At 40.6% G+C, this 17,255-nt stretch overlaps 1 protein-coding gene across 1 annotated transcript in view; it reads left to right on the top strand.

Annotated features, from left to right (window-relative positions):
• LOC106963911 (forkhead box protein P1-B-like) overlaps positions 1–14,937 on the top strand; it is a 50,583-nt gene extending 35,646 nt beyond the window's left edge. Inside the window, exons 6-12 of the mRNA XM_015059092.1 lie at positions 3,080–3,284; positions 4,582–4,658; positions 5,170–5,271; positions 7,402–7,523; positions 8,397–8,466; positions 8,670–8,836; positions 14,078–14,937. Of these exons, the coding sequence (XP_014914578.1) occupies positions 3,080–3,284; positions 4,582–4,658; positions 5,170–5,271; positions 7,402–7,523; positions 8,397–8,466; positions 8,670–8,836; positions 14,078–14,222 (888 nt within the window). The 3' untranslated portion in view covers positions 14,223–14,937. The remainder of the gene's footprint in view (positions 1–3,079; positions 3,285–4,581; positions 4,659–5,169; positions 5,272–7,401; positions 7,524–8,396; positions 8,467–8,669; positions 8,837–14,077) is intronic.
• Positions 14,938–17,255: the final 2,318 nt, after the last annotated feature.

Below are 17,255 nucleotides of genomic sequence, written 5' to 3'. Positions count from 1 at the left end.
ATATATATATATATATATATATATATATATATATATATAGTGGCTTATGCTGCCACCCCTGAAAAATCCTTGGCCCCCTCTTACCAGTCCATAGATACAGTAATGACGCCAACAGATGTAGTCTTTATTAGAATAAGAACGAGCTGCTATTCCTTAGGCTGCAGCTCACGTCTCTAACAAACCGTTACACTCAACTGAATAGCTTCACTGCTAACACACTGAACTCCCTCTTCTTCTGGTCCTGGTCCTCCATTGATCCCCCCCACATGACAGGTCTATCACATGTGAGAGTGGGAGTCAGCAGAGTCAGACAGGGGAAGCCCATAACTCTACACATAACAATGATCACAATGCAACGTATAACAAATACACATAACCATGTGGACACCAGAACTAAAATACAGAATTGTTACAATATGTTTCTAGATCCGCCACTGGTGTAAAGAATTTGTTCCAGTAAAGATTAACATTAATTGATGACATTTGGAGCACCTGTAAAACCCCCATTAATCCAGAAGGGACGTATAAAGGTCCGTTTCCATCCGAAGGATCCTGGTCAACATAGGCATCAAAGAAACAAAGAGGGGGCAGTTTAGCCCCAGATCTATTTCTGTCCTTTCGTTGGTGTATGTCGCCTAGCAACCGATTGTGCTAAACTGCTAAACCTGGAGCTCATATTTTTGCTTATTTTTAAAAAATGTTTTTGCATATTCAAGCCTTTTTAATTAATTACATTGATTAAAAACAAAAGCCTAGCAACACAACTGCTTTACGTAGTGTGACATAATCATGCTTCAAATGAGGCCTTCAAAGGATGTATCCCCTGAATTTGGATGGTGAGTATTACGAGGTTCAAGACATGCAACATAGTCATTTATGCTTGAATCCCTGTTGGTACCTAGGGTAGGGTTTAGACTCTTACTTTGAAGTTAGAAAGGAAGTAGTTTCTGCCTTGCTACTTTGGATCAACACAATTTGATCCCATTGCTCGTTCAGCTGCCCACCAGCAGTGAAGAAGTGCCCACCAGTTTGAAATTGTTCATCTGGGGTTCTCCACAGAATAAAGAAAAAACAAATGACATACAGATGAGATATGAAACCTTCCAAAAATTAACTGTTATCTGATAGTGACTCTAAAGTTGGTATCTGCTTTGAGCAGATGCTACATTGATTCACTGTTTCTCAAGTTTATTAAGATAAGTCAGAAATTGATTAAATTATTGTTCACTGGTTGTAGAATTTTTTAAAAATTTTCAAGGCTGAGCAAACAAAATAATCAGAAATCTTAATTTTCATTTTCCCCAAAATATTGTCTTATCCTTGTCTTATCTCATGCTTGTTAAAGCTATATCGTCTCTTCTTGTAACACATCTTTACCCACTAGTGTCAGGCATCAAAAATTATCTTTTCACTCCGATTATGTGTAAAAATCCAACTTCTGATCCCTTACAATCAACATGTCAGATTTTTGAAACCATCTTTCTTTTCATTTCACATTCAGTATTTTCTCCTTTTTCCTGTCTCTGTCTTAAATCATGTTTAATTTGGAAACCGGCCTCCTTAAGCAAATTAGCAATTAGAACAATTTTGCAAAAATATGTATATGTGTCATTAGTTTTCCTGCCAATTAATAGCTGGAGCATGGGGTCAGGCAAGAATTTTCCACTTGACTGCTCCAGTACAGAGGCTTAGCTCTCAGAGCTGCTGCTGCGGCTATCAGAAGGAGAAGGGGAAAAAAGAAAAACATGATGTACCTTTGGAGCACTTGCCATAATTAGTTTACCTTGTAGCCATTATTTCTTAAATCCCTCTTTCGCCTTGGCTGACCTGACCCATCCCTGCTCGGCGCTGTAACCAAAGACTCTCTTCAAAGTGCTGCCTCTGAAGACGCTGTAGGTTCTTCTTAACAATGGCCTCATGGACCTAATGATGGAAGTCGCTAAGGCCCAGTAGTTAATCATCACATCACCTCTGTAAGCACCTCCTAATTAGAGTTCTCACAATACAATTTCAGCTTGTAATTAGCCCAGATTGGCTTCTTCCTCTGGTGTTCTTATTAAGCAGTAGGTGAGAATCTGGATGAGTTGTCCAGACTAGGCAATATGGACTTAAAGGAGCAGTGTTATATAAAATTGACTTTTATTGAGTTTTATGTCATGCTATGTTATTCTCTCATCAAAAAACACCTACAGTGTTACCTTGATTGTTTCATGCATACTTGCAAAATCCTGTAATCTCCAAAGCAACCATTTAGTTGTGCAAAATGCCTGGGTGGACTTAGCATCACCTTCTAGGATGAAGCTCCTCTTCAGGGCTGCAGTCTCCAAGCCTCAGAGCTTTAGCTTTACAGAGCATCCCTCCCCCGCGCTCCTCCACTCAGCTCCTTAAGACTAACCAGCAGCAATTAGCAAAAATCTGCTGAGGTCATTATGTGAGCTACATCTCAGTGCGACGCTGGTGAAAATGTTGTTAAAGAGTTAATAGAGGAGCCATGTTGTGCTGACTTTCTGAAGATGGAGCATCGGAAAGAGACAGAGGCCCAATTGCAAGGCGTTAAATTACACAGTCAAATTTTAGCCATATTTGATATAGATAGCATATTTATATCAACTCAAGGAAACATAGTTACCGTGCTATAAAATGGCATTATGTGGTTGGAAAACACTGCTGCCTCTTTAAAGCTTTATCAGAATATTTTGTGATAGTGCTGTGATAATAGTAAAAGTGAAGATAAGACATTTTTTTTATCAATCTCACAAATAAAGTGATTATTGTCACTGGACTATACACAGTAATTGCATTAAATCATATTTTTACATTTATTGATAGAATACTCTCATTAAACAAACAGTGGATGGTAAAACAAGCGATCCAGACATTTCAGACAGTTTTGGGGGATTTCAAATATTTGGGAATGAGGTGAAGGCGGTGGTGAGAGAAAGAAATTAATCACAATAAATGATAAACGATACAATAAATGCCCACACCTAACTCAAATTCAATCTAACACTGCTGCTGAAAGGTGAAATATGTTTTAATCTCAAAGTCTCTCTGCTCTGTCTGGTTTTCCTTTCCTCAGCTCAACCTCGTGTCCAACGTCACATTGTCCAAGTCAGCACCCGAGGCCTCTCCACCCCTGAGCCTCCCGCAGACCCCCACCACGCCCACAGCGCCCCTCACGCCCCTCTCTCAGACCCACTCCGTCATCACAGCCAACAGCCTCCACAGCGTGGGGCCGATGCGACGACGCTACTCAGAAAAGTACAACATGCCCATCTCCCCAGGTTTGGCGGATTTTTGCAAAAACTTTGAAGTATAAGTAAAAAGTATCGTTTGCTTTCTCTTTTTTACATTTGTCAAGTTACAACGTCAAACTTGATTGTTTTTGTTGGGTTTTATGTGAGAAACCAAGAAAAGTTAGCATCAGATTTTGAGGCATAAGGAAAAGGTTCAAAGTTTATATGGGGTTAGGTTTAGGGCATATAGGGTATTTTTAACAGGTGCAGCAGTGTGATTCATTTATATTAAGCTTCCTTTACCTTGATGTCCCTCAACAACATTTAGTGAAACTAACCACCATTACAAGTCACCTAATTAGTAAATCTTCCTGTGTTAAATTGAGCTAAATAATGGGACAATTAAGGTACATTTATCTAATTCAACCATATTCTGAACGTTCCCATTTATATGTGGTGGGAAGCGAGTCAATGATGGAATTGGAATTGATGGAATTATGATGGAAATAAATACAGAGTAATACTGAAGAAAAGTGTTACAGCCTGCTGAATACTGCAGACTGAGGTGCAGGTAAACCTCTGACTGAACATGCAGCCAGAGAATGTCAAAGCACGTTCACCTGTTAGAAAAGGCCTAGCCAAAGCAAGTAATATGGACTTACTTAAGTATTATCGCAATACTTAAGTAAATATGTGGCAAATATTGCCCATTTGAAATAGGCTTCTTCAGAACGCCATTTACTTAAAGACGTGTTATCTATGTCAGTAATCATATTTCTGGTCATATATTAATTGATGCTCTTTTGGGACAGCAGAAAAACTAGCAAAAATAACATCTCTGATCATACTGCCAGTTTTTATTATTATTTACCATCAAAAATTAATTAATTAATAATAAGCCAATTGGCTATTTCATTGCCAATTTCACGTATGTTTCTTTGTGCAATGACAATAAAATAAGTCTAAGTCTAATTGAAATTTATTATGACAACAATCTGTCAAAATCCTTATAAGATTTTTTTACAATAAACGGTAAATACTCACCCTGTCAAAGTCCAAAACTAAAAACTTGACATGCAGCTGTGATTGCAGCAATAGATAATTGTACAAAGCATTAAAATTCACTTCTCATATAAAGATTTTAAAAGCCATATATTGGTTTCCTTCCACCTCATAAGTAACTTTTACATGTGACTGAAAACATGACATTAACGCTAAATAAAATCAGTTTAAATTTGTAATTGCAGCGCACCCAAACGCCAAAAGTTAGAGGTAATAATATACATAAAATGAGCCTGTTCTCTAGTGTATTTCACAATGTTTTGATTTTGTTTCCTGTGTACAGATATCGGTCAGAACAAGGAGTTTTACATGAATGCAGATGTTAGGCCACCATTCACCTATGCCTCATTAATAAGACAGGTAAGCAGCCCACTTGTTTCTTTCTTAAATGACTGAAATTGTTTACACCCTATATTATGTCAGTTTAATCCACCCTTTTTTCTCATATTTGAGCCCAGTTTAGCCAGAACAGACATATCTGATGACTTACTTTCATTAGGATATTTTAGCCAGGGCAATTGCCACCAAGTGCATTTTATACAACCTGTTTTAAGATGCCAGTCAATTATCGCTCAACCACAGTAATCTGGGATCTCAGGAATTAATCTGAGCCGTTCATAATTGCTGTCCTGTAATCTGCCTAAGAAATGTTTTTTGCTCGCCCCTTCATTTGCACCCACAAAAGGAAAATGTGGGTTTTTAAATTAAAAGTTCTTCACAGTCCTGATCTGTGTTGTCTGTTTTTCCTCCAAAGGACAACTCGCATATGCACTGCTTGACTTTTCTCAAAGATTTTTAGGGTTGTGGTCTTTTTTGGTGAAGCAGGCATAAAGCGTAAAATGTTTGTCTCTTTTGCTTGCTCCTCATCCAGGCAATCCTTGAATCTCCGGAAAAGCAGCTAACACTAAATGAAATCTACAACTGGTTCACGCGAATGTTTGCATATTTTAGGCGCAACGCAGCAACATGGAAGGTAAAGCATTTATCAACATTTCTGTCTTTAATCTTTTTTTGAATGTGAACCAATGAAGGCTAAAGAAAAAGAGTTTACTCAGAGTCTAACAATGCAGCACCTATTCCGTCCAGGGGAACCACCCTTTGTACAAATACACAATCAAATAGAAAAACAACCTGCAGGGAAAGAAGGGGAAGAAAAAGAAACAGTCGTCTGGTAATGTGTTCCTGGATGTGCTGTCGGTGTGTGGCACTGGCCAAACATAGTGCTTCACTGCCAACAAGCCTTGGCTGAGCCCCTTGCACTCTTCTTTAGAAGGTGGCGCTCCTCGTTGGCCCCATAAACTCACCGTACCGAGTAGAAAAGCACTGATGAAACACTGAAAAACCCCCCCACAACCACCTGAGCCAAGACTGATCAGTCACAAGCAGCTTGAACCACACCTCAAACATAAATACATTCTGACACACACAGACCACCCCGCTCCACCCGTGTCCTCTGTCAGCTCACACAGTTGCTGACAGCTCTTCCATAGGGGCCTGCTGGCGTTAGAAACACTGGATTCTTCCCCCACTCTGCTGCTTCTGGAATAACAAAAGGATGATTTATGAACATCTCCTTTCATTATTTATTTTGCTGAACCTTTAAGTTGTGATTGCTCTTCCTGGCAAAATGACCCCAACATGTTCTGGTCAGTAAGAATATTTTGTGTAACATGTTTGAGGTTTTAGATCTAATTGCCGCCAGAATTCTGGCAGCAGGATTATGCCTATTCCTGCCTATTCCTGCCTATTCCCTGTTGTGCTGTGAAATAAGCAACAGAGTTTGGAGGCTTTGACCTCCAAACTCTGTTTGTCTCTTATAGCTTGTCTCTATAAGGTGACAAGCTATAAGAACATCATCCAAAACATATTTAATAGCCATCCAGCTGGCCATGAACTGTTTTATTAAAAAAATGAGGGTGACATCACACTGTATGAGAGAAAGAGAGCGGTTCCCCATATAAACCTGTTTTTTTTTCAATTATTTCAAAACAAAATTTAAACTTGCTGAGCATCTTATGATATTATATCTTATGATCAAAGCAAGCAGTCTTGTGTATTCCAGACAATTTAAGTAAGCGACATCCCTGCTCTGAAACCTGATTCAAATCACAAAACTGCATCCTTAGAGCTCTCCTGTACTTCACCAAAACCAAAATGGTGGCCGCGCAGTTTCGTGGTTGTGGGACATTCGTTATTCGCCCCCACCTTTCATACAACAGCACAGCCCAGCTGGGTCAGACCAGTTTTTAGCCATTTCACAATCTTTGTAGGCATTTTGTGAAGAATTTTACAAATGTCTGTAATTCCTCACAATGTCTGAAAAGCATTCCTCCGGATACAAAAACCAAATGATGGAATTGGACTAGTTGAAGCGAAATATCAACATTGTTGTCAGAGCATATGGCTGCATAAAATACAGTAACAAACTCATTACCAATCACACAATACAACGCATAGAGCTCTACGCAAATTAGTTCAACCTGGGCCTGTGATGCCTTCCTATAAACAAGATGCTGCAATTTTCATCAACTACAGCTGATCTCAATACATAAGATGAGGCCGTCTGGGAGAGACTTTAGTCTCCTGCCAAGTTCTGCTAGATCAGGGGTGTCCAAAGTGGGTCCTGGAGGCCCGGCATCCTGCATGTTCTAGTTCTCTCCCTGGTGGTAGAAACAACCTTTTCAGCAGGTCAATGTTCCTCTTAGGCGTCTAACAGCCATCATTTGATCCAGGTGTGTTAAACCAGGGAGAGAACTAAAACATGCAGGATGCCCGCCCTCCAGGACCCACTTTGGACACCCCTGTGCTTCTAATGTTCTATCAATTTTTATTGTCTTTGGCAATGCTTATATATGTGCGTTTAAGAATCAAGTAAAGATCAGCTAAGCAGATCAGCTGGTTTGAGCAAACCTGGTTTGAAATTAGCTGGTTTGAGTGACCAGCTAATTTCTCACTGCTAATAAGAACTTTAAGGACCACCCTCTACAAGTTTTTGTTTTGTATCTTTATTTTTCTGATATATATTTGATCAGTTTTCTGTCAAAATGTTTTAATGTACTGTATTCCTGTTGTTCCTTTTTTGTTTTCTTTACATCAACCGCAGAACGCAGTCCGGCATAATCTTAGTCTTCACAAGTGTTTTGTGCGAGTAGAAAACGTTAAAGGGGCTGTGTGGACAGTCGACGAAATAGAGTTCCAAAAGAGACGGCCTCAAAAGATCAGCGGGTATGTTTGCCCTCTTCGAAGTGTCTTGTCTTGTCAGCTGACTGACAGATATTGGGGAGGGGGGAGCTGCTGCTCAATGTCTGTGTGCCATAATGTGCAAAGTCCCTGCTTACTTTGGCGTGCCCACCCTCCCACCTCATCCTTGCCACTTATGCTTTTGGAAGCCCTTTTGGTGATGCCTCATGACTCAAAATGGCTCATTTTCATTGTGATCCTCACCCTTTTCCCTTCCTCCTTGTGTCTGTTTGTGTGTTTGTCTTTCATCTCTGCCGCCCTGCATCTGCATCTGGCTGCATCGCTCGCCCTTTCCCCCCTGCTCCCACCACCGCCTTCACCCACTTTCCTTCAACTCCATGCTGGCTTGCTTTCCCAGGGTGCCATTCGCACCAACCTTTCCCGTCATAAGTGCTTTGTGCAAGTAGAGGATGAGTTTGGGTCCTTTTGGACTGTTGACGTCAAGGAGTTTAAAAGTGGCCGACACGTTCAGCGAGGCCGCCCTTGGAAATGCGCCCCCGATGAGAAGTTTGAGGAGCTGCTTGTACAGTAAGCACCCCCACCCCGGTGCCTTCCCACCCTGCATGCTTCCCTCCCTCTTTCTCAATATTGCTATCATGCTTTTTATGTTGAGCTCATCAGCCATCATGCTTTCACAAGCCCTCATCTTCCTTCCCTTGAAAAGCTAAACGTTGAAATCCAGTAGTGTGGCATGTAAAGTGATTGAACATCTCAGGACTATAGCCTTGATATCCACATTACTACATCAGTAAATGTGTTTAGTTTAAAGTGCATCGATTTCTCTTTATGAAACAAGATCCTGTATGCTAGGTGAGACATGAGTCTGCGGGTCATAACTTAATTTTTCTTTGTTCACAGAAGTCCAGCCCTAGTGAAGAACATTCAGACCAGCCTGGGCTACGGTCCAACTCTCTCTGCTGCCTTCCAGGTAAAAATAATAAGTGACTTCATCTCATGCTGCTTCAAAACATCAAAAGATGGAGGGAAAGAAGTCTTCCTCTGTCTTGTCCACACAAGCTTTGTGTTTTAGGTTTCCAAGAGTGACGAGCAGCTGTGAAATCGTTGACAACCATCTTCCATTTCACATTTTATGCTTTTTTCCTTTTGTTGTGTGTTTTTTTTTATCTCCAGGCTTCAATGGCAGAAAACAACATACCTCTATACACTACTGCTTCCATTGGAAGTCCCACACTCAACTCCCTGGCCAACGCCATCCGCGAGGAGATGAATGGAGCGATGGACCATGAAAACAGCAACGGGAGTGACAGCAGCCCGGGACGCTCGCCTCTGCCAGCTATGTGAGTGACACACACTGTTTTTTTTTTTGTTTTTTTTCCTAGCAGAACAAATCCAGGTGTGACGAAAGTAAAAATGAAATTTGGCTGCATTGGAAAAGTCTTTAATGTTTTTCACATTTAGTTACAACTGATATTGTGTTTTTTTTATTTAAACTTTTTTTATTTAAACTGAAAAGTTTAGCATTTTGCTTCAGCCCCCTTTACACTGGTATCCACAAGTAAAGTCCAGTGCAATACATCATCCAGAAATGGAAAGAGTACAGACTAGGTTTAGGTATGGCTTAAAAATAAAATCTCAGCATTTCTTTCATAGTAATTATACTTTTTGAAAAATATTTTCAAAAATGGCTTTTATTTCAATCATCCCTTCTATGAGTTTTAAAATTGAATATTAGGGTCAGCCTATGAACATTTTTGTTAAATTACTAGAATCCAGTAGTGCTTCTCAGTCCTGCACTACTTGTTCTCTGTATGTCACATAAAATCATATTAAAATACAATTGAGTTTGTATATGTAACCTGGCAAAATGTGAAGTAGTCCGAGCGCATGTGAATATTTTTGGAAGGCACTGTAGTTGTCATCAGAAAACACTTTTATTGTCCATGCAGAGTTCTCTAAATACGCCTGATCTGTGGCATTAGATCAGACAGAAAGCTCACTGTCAGAGTGCCAATACATTTAAGGGAGAGGATTGGTATTAGTGGTGTGTGTCGGGTCACGGCCAGCACTGTGGCAGGCCTCCCAGCAGAAAAAGGAAACTCCACCTTTTCAAAGCTAGAACAGCCAGGAAGAGGAGACAGGACGCCCCCCACACCCTCTGCTATTCTAACAGCAAGTTATGAACTTTGCTTCATGCATCCTGCTGACTGTCAGAGACTGAACCACATCATCGGCCCAGCTTGTTCAAAAATTTACAAAATCTGAGAAAGCAGAGGGACAAAGCGGCCTGGCCTCCGACGCAGCACAGACGAACCTGAGCTGTGCTGCGTCCAGAAACACCTCTGAAAGAAAAAAACACAACAGACAGCTTCCAAGATTGTCTTGTAGGAAAAGCTGCGGTGGGCCTGGAAACCACAGCTCCCCCATTCGCTTGTTGCATAGGAGTTACTGCTAAGTTGCTTGAAGCCTAAAATAACAACCCACACGCTGCATCGTTTCCAGATGTGGGGGTGGAGGGGCGGACCACCGATGAGCAGCGCGGGTCGACTGAGGGATGAAATGTAAGAGCTCAGGGGGAAAATTCTGCCTGAAACCAAAAAAAAAAAGATAGAGAAAGGTGCAGTAATAAGCTCATGGCCAAATGGGGGAACGTGCCACCCTTAATCACTGTGAACACAGCTCTGAGCATAGCTGTGGAACAGGAAAGGCAGAGACAGGATGGGTGTGCTGGCCTGAAGGCAGCCTGCTCGGCATCTGCCCCTCTGCTGCTCTGCAGCCTTTAGAAGCTCACAACCTTTATCTGTGAAGAAATGAATGAAAAGAAATTAAAGTGCTTGCAAAGGAATGTAATGTGGAAGGAAAATGATTTGTGCTTTTTATAAATAACATCTGTCTGTTGTGACACAGCAAGGTTGGTTCTGGTCTGCTCTGCATCAGTAGGATCCAGAAACAAACATGGTGAAGCAACATTCAGTTTATACACTTCAACAATTTGGAACAAACTTCTAGAAAACTGTAAAAATGATGAAAACAATGAGTTCCTTAAAATCAAGGCTAAAACCTTTTAGAGGTTACTATTATATGTTTTTACAGTGTAAAGCCTTGTTGCTGAAATGTTCCATACAATTCAATTCAAAACTGTTTTATTGATCCCATAGGAGACTTAAATAATACAAAATAAACTTGACTTGACTTGACAAAGGTTATTTTGGCCAGTGTTTTTGGCCAACGTCTGAAATGCTATGTGGGGTGGAAATTAGTTGAGAAAAGACACTGTGGTGGCAGCATCATGCTGTGGAAGGGTTTGTCTCTAGCAGAGACATAAAGGCTGGTCAGAGATGATACAAAGATGGTAGAACAAGTTTGAAAGTTGGACAGCTGCGAGTGAATGCATTGATCTAGAAGAACTCAGTGTTTTGGCAGTTTTGTAGTTTTCTGGAAGTTTGTCCCAGATTTGTGGAGCATGGAAACTGAATGCTGCTTCTCCATGTTTGGTTCCGGTTCCAGGGAATGCAGAGTATTAGGCACCACTTTGTGTTAGGTTCCAGCATGAAAGTTTGCAATTGAGTGACAAAGTATTGAAAAGATTAAGGTGTACAAATAATTTCATAAGACACAGTATGCTGTAAACAAGATCCAATAAACAGGGAAAATATTTTTCTTCATGTCTTTGACTCACTTTACTTTGAAAAACTCCAGTTAATCTGCACCATGTGTTTTTGCAGTGTACCTGTGGGGCCGCTTTCAAAGTGTTGCAGGTTCCACACTTCTAAACAACCGACAAAAAAACGAAACAACTATACAGAGAAAGCTAATTATGAGTAAAGTGTAGACTCAGCACCCAGTTCAATAGAATAATAATAACAATTTCATGTCTGCCCCGCAGCTAGTAGTCAGACCTGAGGCTACGGCACTTGTGGAGTTACTTTGATGTGAAAATGATAGAAAAGCTGACTTTACTTTTTGCCCTCCTTTTCATAATTTAACACCAACACATGGCAGCTCATTTACATATGAGTGCCTCCGTCACAATAGTTGCAAATCAACACAAGGCATCCTGGTGTGAAAACAAAACATTTTTAAAAATGAGAATCAAATCTGGGCTTTTGTGAAGAGTGAGGTGCCAGTTGTCCCTTGTTGTTGTAGTAAATGAGCCCGGCACCTCATCCTGACACCGCTCAGCCTCCTCTGTGAGCAGCTTGGCACCGCAGGCCGCAAGCCAGTCCCCTGCAGCTGCTCATAAAATATATAAATTTATTTTTTTTTTTTTTTTTTTCTCTCTCTGCTCTCTGCCACCACCAGGCCTCCTCTTCCCCCTGCGCTTTATTCCTGCTCTGTTTCTGTAATGAAAAATTTGGCAGATCTCATCTCTTCAGTGTCTCTTTTTCCTAGGCGACGACAACGATAAGGTAGAAGGAGGCGGTTCGTGCTTTTTGCCTTGTTTACAAGTGACAGCGATATTATTCTCATAAAGGCTCTGTTTCTTATCACCATGTTGTGCGGCGTACTCGTGCGCCTTTTCTCTCCCCCTCATCCTGCCTTTATTGACACGCTGCTGAAAATATGCATTAATTCCAGAGTTTAAAGCATGTACGCCAGTGTCTGGTTGCTGTGTTTTTGCTTGAAGTTGATTAATGATAGAAGCCTGGCTCGGGGTTGTCCTCCTGAGACCCGCCTTGCAGGTTGTGCATGTTAACGAACAGGAAGGAGGAGGTGGAAGGGGTAGGGCCAACACATAGTGCGCCGCTGATCCTCCTCCACTGACAACGGCAGAGTCCATTCACCACCCACTCTGCTCGCCTCGCGTTGTTAATCCTCCTCATTTATCAGTTCGTAAGTGAATACTCTGTTGTCGCTTGCCATGGAAGTGGAAAACAAAAAGCCTGCAGCTTTTTTTGCCGGGGATTGGAATACCTCAAAAGAAAGCTTGAAATTATCATCAGTTCCAGCAAACCTCCTCCCCAGTGTCCTCCCACCTCTTTTCCACAAAAGCCACACATTTGTTTTTGTTCCCCTGCTATATAGAGAATCAACACAGGTATCACTTAGGCTCGGTGTCAGCATTATAAATACTCCCGCTTTCAAAAGTGTACACTTGTCCGGACTTAAATTTCTATTTTTTTCATGGTACTCTGGGCTTTTAATTTAAAATTATTATCCTTTAAGCAATACTGGAAGTGACTTTTAGTTTCCAGAGTTTAGAACAGGGGATTTTCTAAGTGTATTTTTGGCCGATACTTACATGAGAAACCGATCTACCTCCCCAAAGATCTGAAAATCTGCTATTTTCTGCCCCAACCTGCAAACACGTGTGAAGTTACTCCTCTGGTTACTTTGTCACTACATTTAGTGACTTTTTACACCAAAAAATAAGTATGGGCAAAAACCATAGTGAGCAGTTCAGGCTCAGTTCAGACAATCGGCCAGGGAACTGCAGGTGCTGCACAGCGGGGGGCCATTTCACAGGTGTTTTGGCTTCCTTGTCTTATGCTGTTTGTTGGTCCTTTTGCATTGAAATGAAATTCCATTGTGCTTTTGCACAATGACAATGAAGGCATTCTGATTATTATCCTCTTGCCTAAAATACATTTGAAATCATATATTTACATAGTCTATAAAAAGAAAAAACACTTTTCCTGTTTTATGGGAATAAAAATAATTACCAGAATTATTTATATTTGCTAAATGCCAAAAATAACCCACACCTCGTGCATTCACTAATTGTTGCCTGGGCTTTTTTATTTTTATTTTTATTTGCTAAATGCCTGAGTGGCCTTTCAGCCTAACACAATATTAGTCCACCTAATATTGAGAATCTCTAGCAAAGATGCTGCAGTCAGCATCTTCACAAAGTATTTTGCTTTTCGTGACACAAACAACCCGCCTCTTTCATGAAAGATCAAATAAGGATTGATTCTAGACAACATGCAGATTGTTTAGTTTGTGGACATGGCTCCATGAAAATACAAAAGTGACCATGATATTCATTGTTTGCATTGGATTTATGCGGTTCTATGTGCTAATTTCTGGTCTGGCGTATTCCACATAGCATTTCTGACTGGGCCCTCCAAAGAGGTGTCATACTAATGCAGTGACAAATGTGATTGTCAAAAGCAGTGATGTTTTTCTGGAATTGGCTTTTAATTCCTGTGTTGTGTGACGTAAGTAGCTCCATCCTAACCGTTGTCCCAGGAACGGCATGGTACAGGTCAGTTTGATTTCCACTTTGACAATGGAAGTAGACAAAATAGCATAACAAATGATCTGTAGAAACGAGGTTGGTTGTAAGTCTAGTTCAATCTGAATTTAAAGTTTTCTATTGTTCTCAAATGAAATCAAATGGCCCTCATAAAATCAGTCAAAATACTGATGGGTAAAATGTGACATGGTAAATGAAAGATAAGTTATTTCTACAAGAAATCAATGTTAAAACCAATCAATTTTTGTCCTTTTACAAAACAAAAGTGTTTCTTACTTACCTAGGAAATGTTTCTAGCAAATTCTAGACTTAAAGCTGCATAGTGACTGGTTAGTGTCAGACACTAACCACTTTCACTGCTCTCCTCCCAACTCTCCTGTAGGCATCACATCAGCGTTAAGGAGGAACCACTGGACCCTGAAGACCACGACGGACCCCTCTCCCTGGTCACAACCGCCAATCACAGTCCGGACTTCGACCACCACAGAGATTATGATGATGATGTGGGCCATGACGACATGCTGTAAGGCCAGGGACCTTCTGGAAGACGGGAAGGCTGGACTTCAGTCTCTCAAGTGTCGCTCCAAGCAGACTGACGTTTTAGTGCCATTGCAAAGCAAGAAAGTAAAAAAGTGGGAAAAGTGGAGGGGTGGGGGGCGTCTTTTGAGTTCAGATTGCTTTCTACCTTTTGATTTCAGTAACCTCTTAAACAGTGAAGACAAACGTTGTTGGATGGATCGGCTTGGTACCGGGGAGGGGGCGGGGACCAAAGTGTTTGAGGTCAAACCTTCGCTGCGCAGCCATGACGGACTGCACTCAGTGGACTGCGAGGGACTCTGTACTCCCACCACCACACTCTCAGACACACATGTGACCAGAGAGAGAGATAAAGACATTTATTTACACGGTGTGTGTGTGCATGAAGGAGAGCGAATGAGTTCATTGTCAATGCCTTCAACATGTTTAATTCCATCAAAAATGGGAGGGAGCTTTTTTTTCTTTGGGGGGTGGGAGTGTCTTTTGTTGGTTTTAAGAGGAAGATTCTAAAATGTCAATTTATTCAATGCTGTTTCACATATTGCATCTTTATTTGTGATTATTTTTTGAAACTGATCAGACCTCATGCCCGTGCTGTGGAGATTCCGTGCGGTCGCCACTTGATGATGAATGTTTTTAATTTCCTCTCATGCTGTTCTTTAAAAAAAGAAAAAAATATACACACATGAAGCAGAATGGTAGATACCAAGTAGTATTTTTCTGTCATTTATTCTTTCCAAACAACATAAAAAAAGAAAAGAACAGAAGAAAAGCTGCCCTCCTCTGCGTCTCTGTCCCTCCTGCCCGTGAAGTCCATCAGCAATGCACTACTCATAATGAAGACTCTCTTCACGCATCAATGGAGTTTAATTTAAGATGCGAATGAATGACAGAGAAATCATGCAGGTTATGATTTATCCTTATGAAATTATTCTTTAAAACAGCCCCTTGTGGCACATCGTGCTGAGCTGCAACATGATTTTTGATCACTTACAAGGTGTCTTTTTTTCTTTTTCTTTTCTTTTTAAGCCAAATGAAAATGATGAAAATGTCAGGTGTCCACTGGCAAAGATAATGATTTAGACCAACTAATTGTGATTCCTGAACACAGCCGTTGTTAATCAAACGCGTCTGCTTCCCCCTGTGCAGGTGTTTCACACGGCGCTTGAAGATAAATCCCTGTTTCCCATTGTTTTTACATATCACCTGCATGACTAGTTGCGAGTTTTGAGCGTTAGTAAAATGCAACTTCAGATGGAACACAGAGAGTAACGATCCCGGGATCGGCGAACGTTTCACATTCCAGCATCTGACAGCAAATATAAAGCTGTGCACCAACGACTCTGTTCAGCCCCCAGAAATTAGAATTAGTGATTTGTGATGCAGCAAAAATAAATTTCAACCGTTTAAATTATGCATATAGGAGATTGTTCATTTCAAGACTGCAATAAACCACTTTAAATCTTTTATTTATTCTTAGTTTCAGGTTTATTTTGGGTCACCTCTGGCGTTTTTTGTGTCGGTGCGTTTTGATATCTTGTCATGTGACTACCAAAGATAAACTACAAAGTAAATGTGTGTTCCATGTAGGCATGGGCAGGTTGCTGGTTGAGGTTTTTAAAAGCAAATTATGTAACATTCAAATGGTGTAAAGTTCTTTTAATGAAATACAGAACAAAGGTGATGTCGTGCAAAAGACAAGTTCAGCTGTTTGGAAAAATTTGATGTTGTAAATATTTTACTTTTCCATTTGAAATGACAGGCAAAAAATGTATGACATTAGGCATTTTTTAAGTTCCAGGATATACACCACTATAAGAATCTCACAGCGGCTCATGCCTCGTCTGATGCAAGAGCAAAGAAGGCCAAATATTCTCCATTCATTCTGCCAGCCTACAGAATCAAAACAAAACGCTTCTCAAAGTGTGTTTTCACTCTTTTTTTATTCTTATTGATTTAAACCAAAGGGGATTGATTCAAACAGGAGAGCTGCAGCTTTGCAGTCCAAAAGTGAATGGGAGGAGCTGGCAGGCTTGACTACATGATGACCAAAACAGAGGAATCTTTAGTCTTTGGAGCCAATTATGTGGGAACAAAAAGTATTCTGGTCCAAGGAAAAACAATGTGAACAAATTCATGTTCTTCAGCTGGACCACACCATGATTCTTTCCTGTGTTTGTATCCTTTAAAATGATTGTATATCACTCTCATCTTTTTTTGTTTTGTTTTGGATTTTCTTTGGTCAAGACTTTATGATTGTGTTTAGTTTTTGTCAACTTACTGCTTTTTATATTAAAAAAAACACTCCTGTCAACTAATAAGCTGGGTACAAGGTACTTTTATGGCAATTATTGCTTTTTGTCCTCATTATCTAAAAAAACTAAAGAAAGTTGATCTGTGGTTTTCCAGAAGACATATTTAATATCCAGGCAGCTGTGGGACGACCGGGTCGCTTCCAGCCGGGCCGGGATCGTGAGAATGGGGCCGAGCTGATCCACAGAACTTCGGCCTTCAGTTTGTTTGGTATTCGTAACGAAGGGGGGAGGGCTAAAAGGGAAGCACTGGTAGATTAGATCACTCTCAGCATGTGTAGCTCGACATTACTAAAGATAACAGCATGAGAAAACAGTTAGGGCGCATACCTCGGCTCAAACCTACAGGGAGCGATTAGGTTCGGCGAGAAAAATAAACATTTGACTTAGCTGTGCGGCTTGCATGTATAGAGAAACAAAGTAAAAAGGACAGAAATCAGAGCTTCTTTTTCTTTTAAAACCATGATTTAATGTGAAGTACATCACCCAGCTGTATGGCGGTGTCTCCCCTGTCCAGTGATTTTTCCTCCTCTGGGCTGACGGGTCTGTTTTAAGGGAGCTCAAAATTCAAGTTTTGCTTTTCTCTCTCTGAGGTCACATCCATTCGTCTGCTTTTGTATCAAGTACGAAATAGAAAAAGAAACTGCTGTATGTGTCAGAATAGGAGATTGCTGCAAATGTATTTTATGTAGTAATCCTTGCTTTACATCA

The sequence above is a fragment of the Poecilia latipinna genome, unplaced genomic scaffold, assembly GCF_001443285.1.
Source record: "Poecilia latipinna isolate Pla-1442-1.1 unplaced genomic scaffold, P_latipinna-1.0 Scaffold1598, whole genome shotgun sequence".
Lineage (NCBI taxonomy): Eukaryota > Metazoa > Chordata > Actinopteri > Cyprinodontiformes > Poeciliidae > Poecilia > Poecilia latipinna.
Note: the sequence above shows the minus strand (reverse complement) of the source record. Positions and strands in the feature narration are given on the sequence as shown.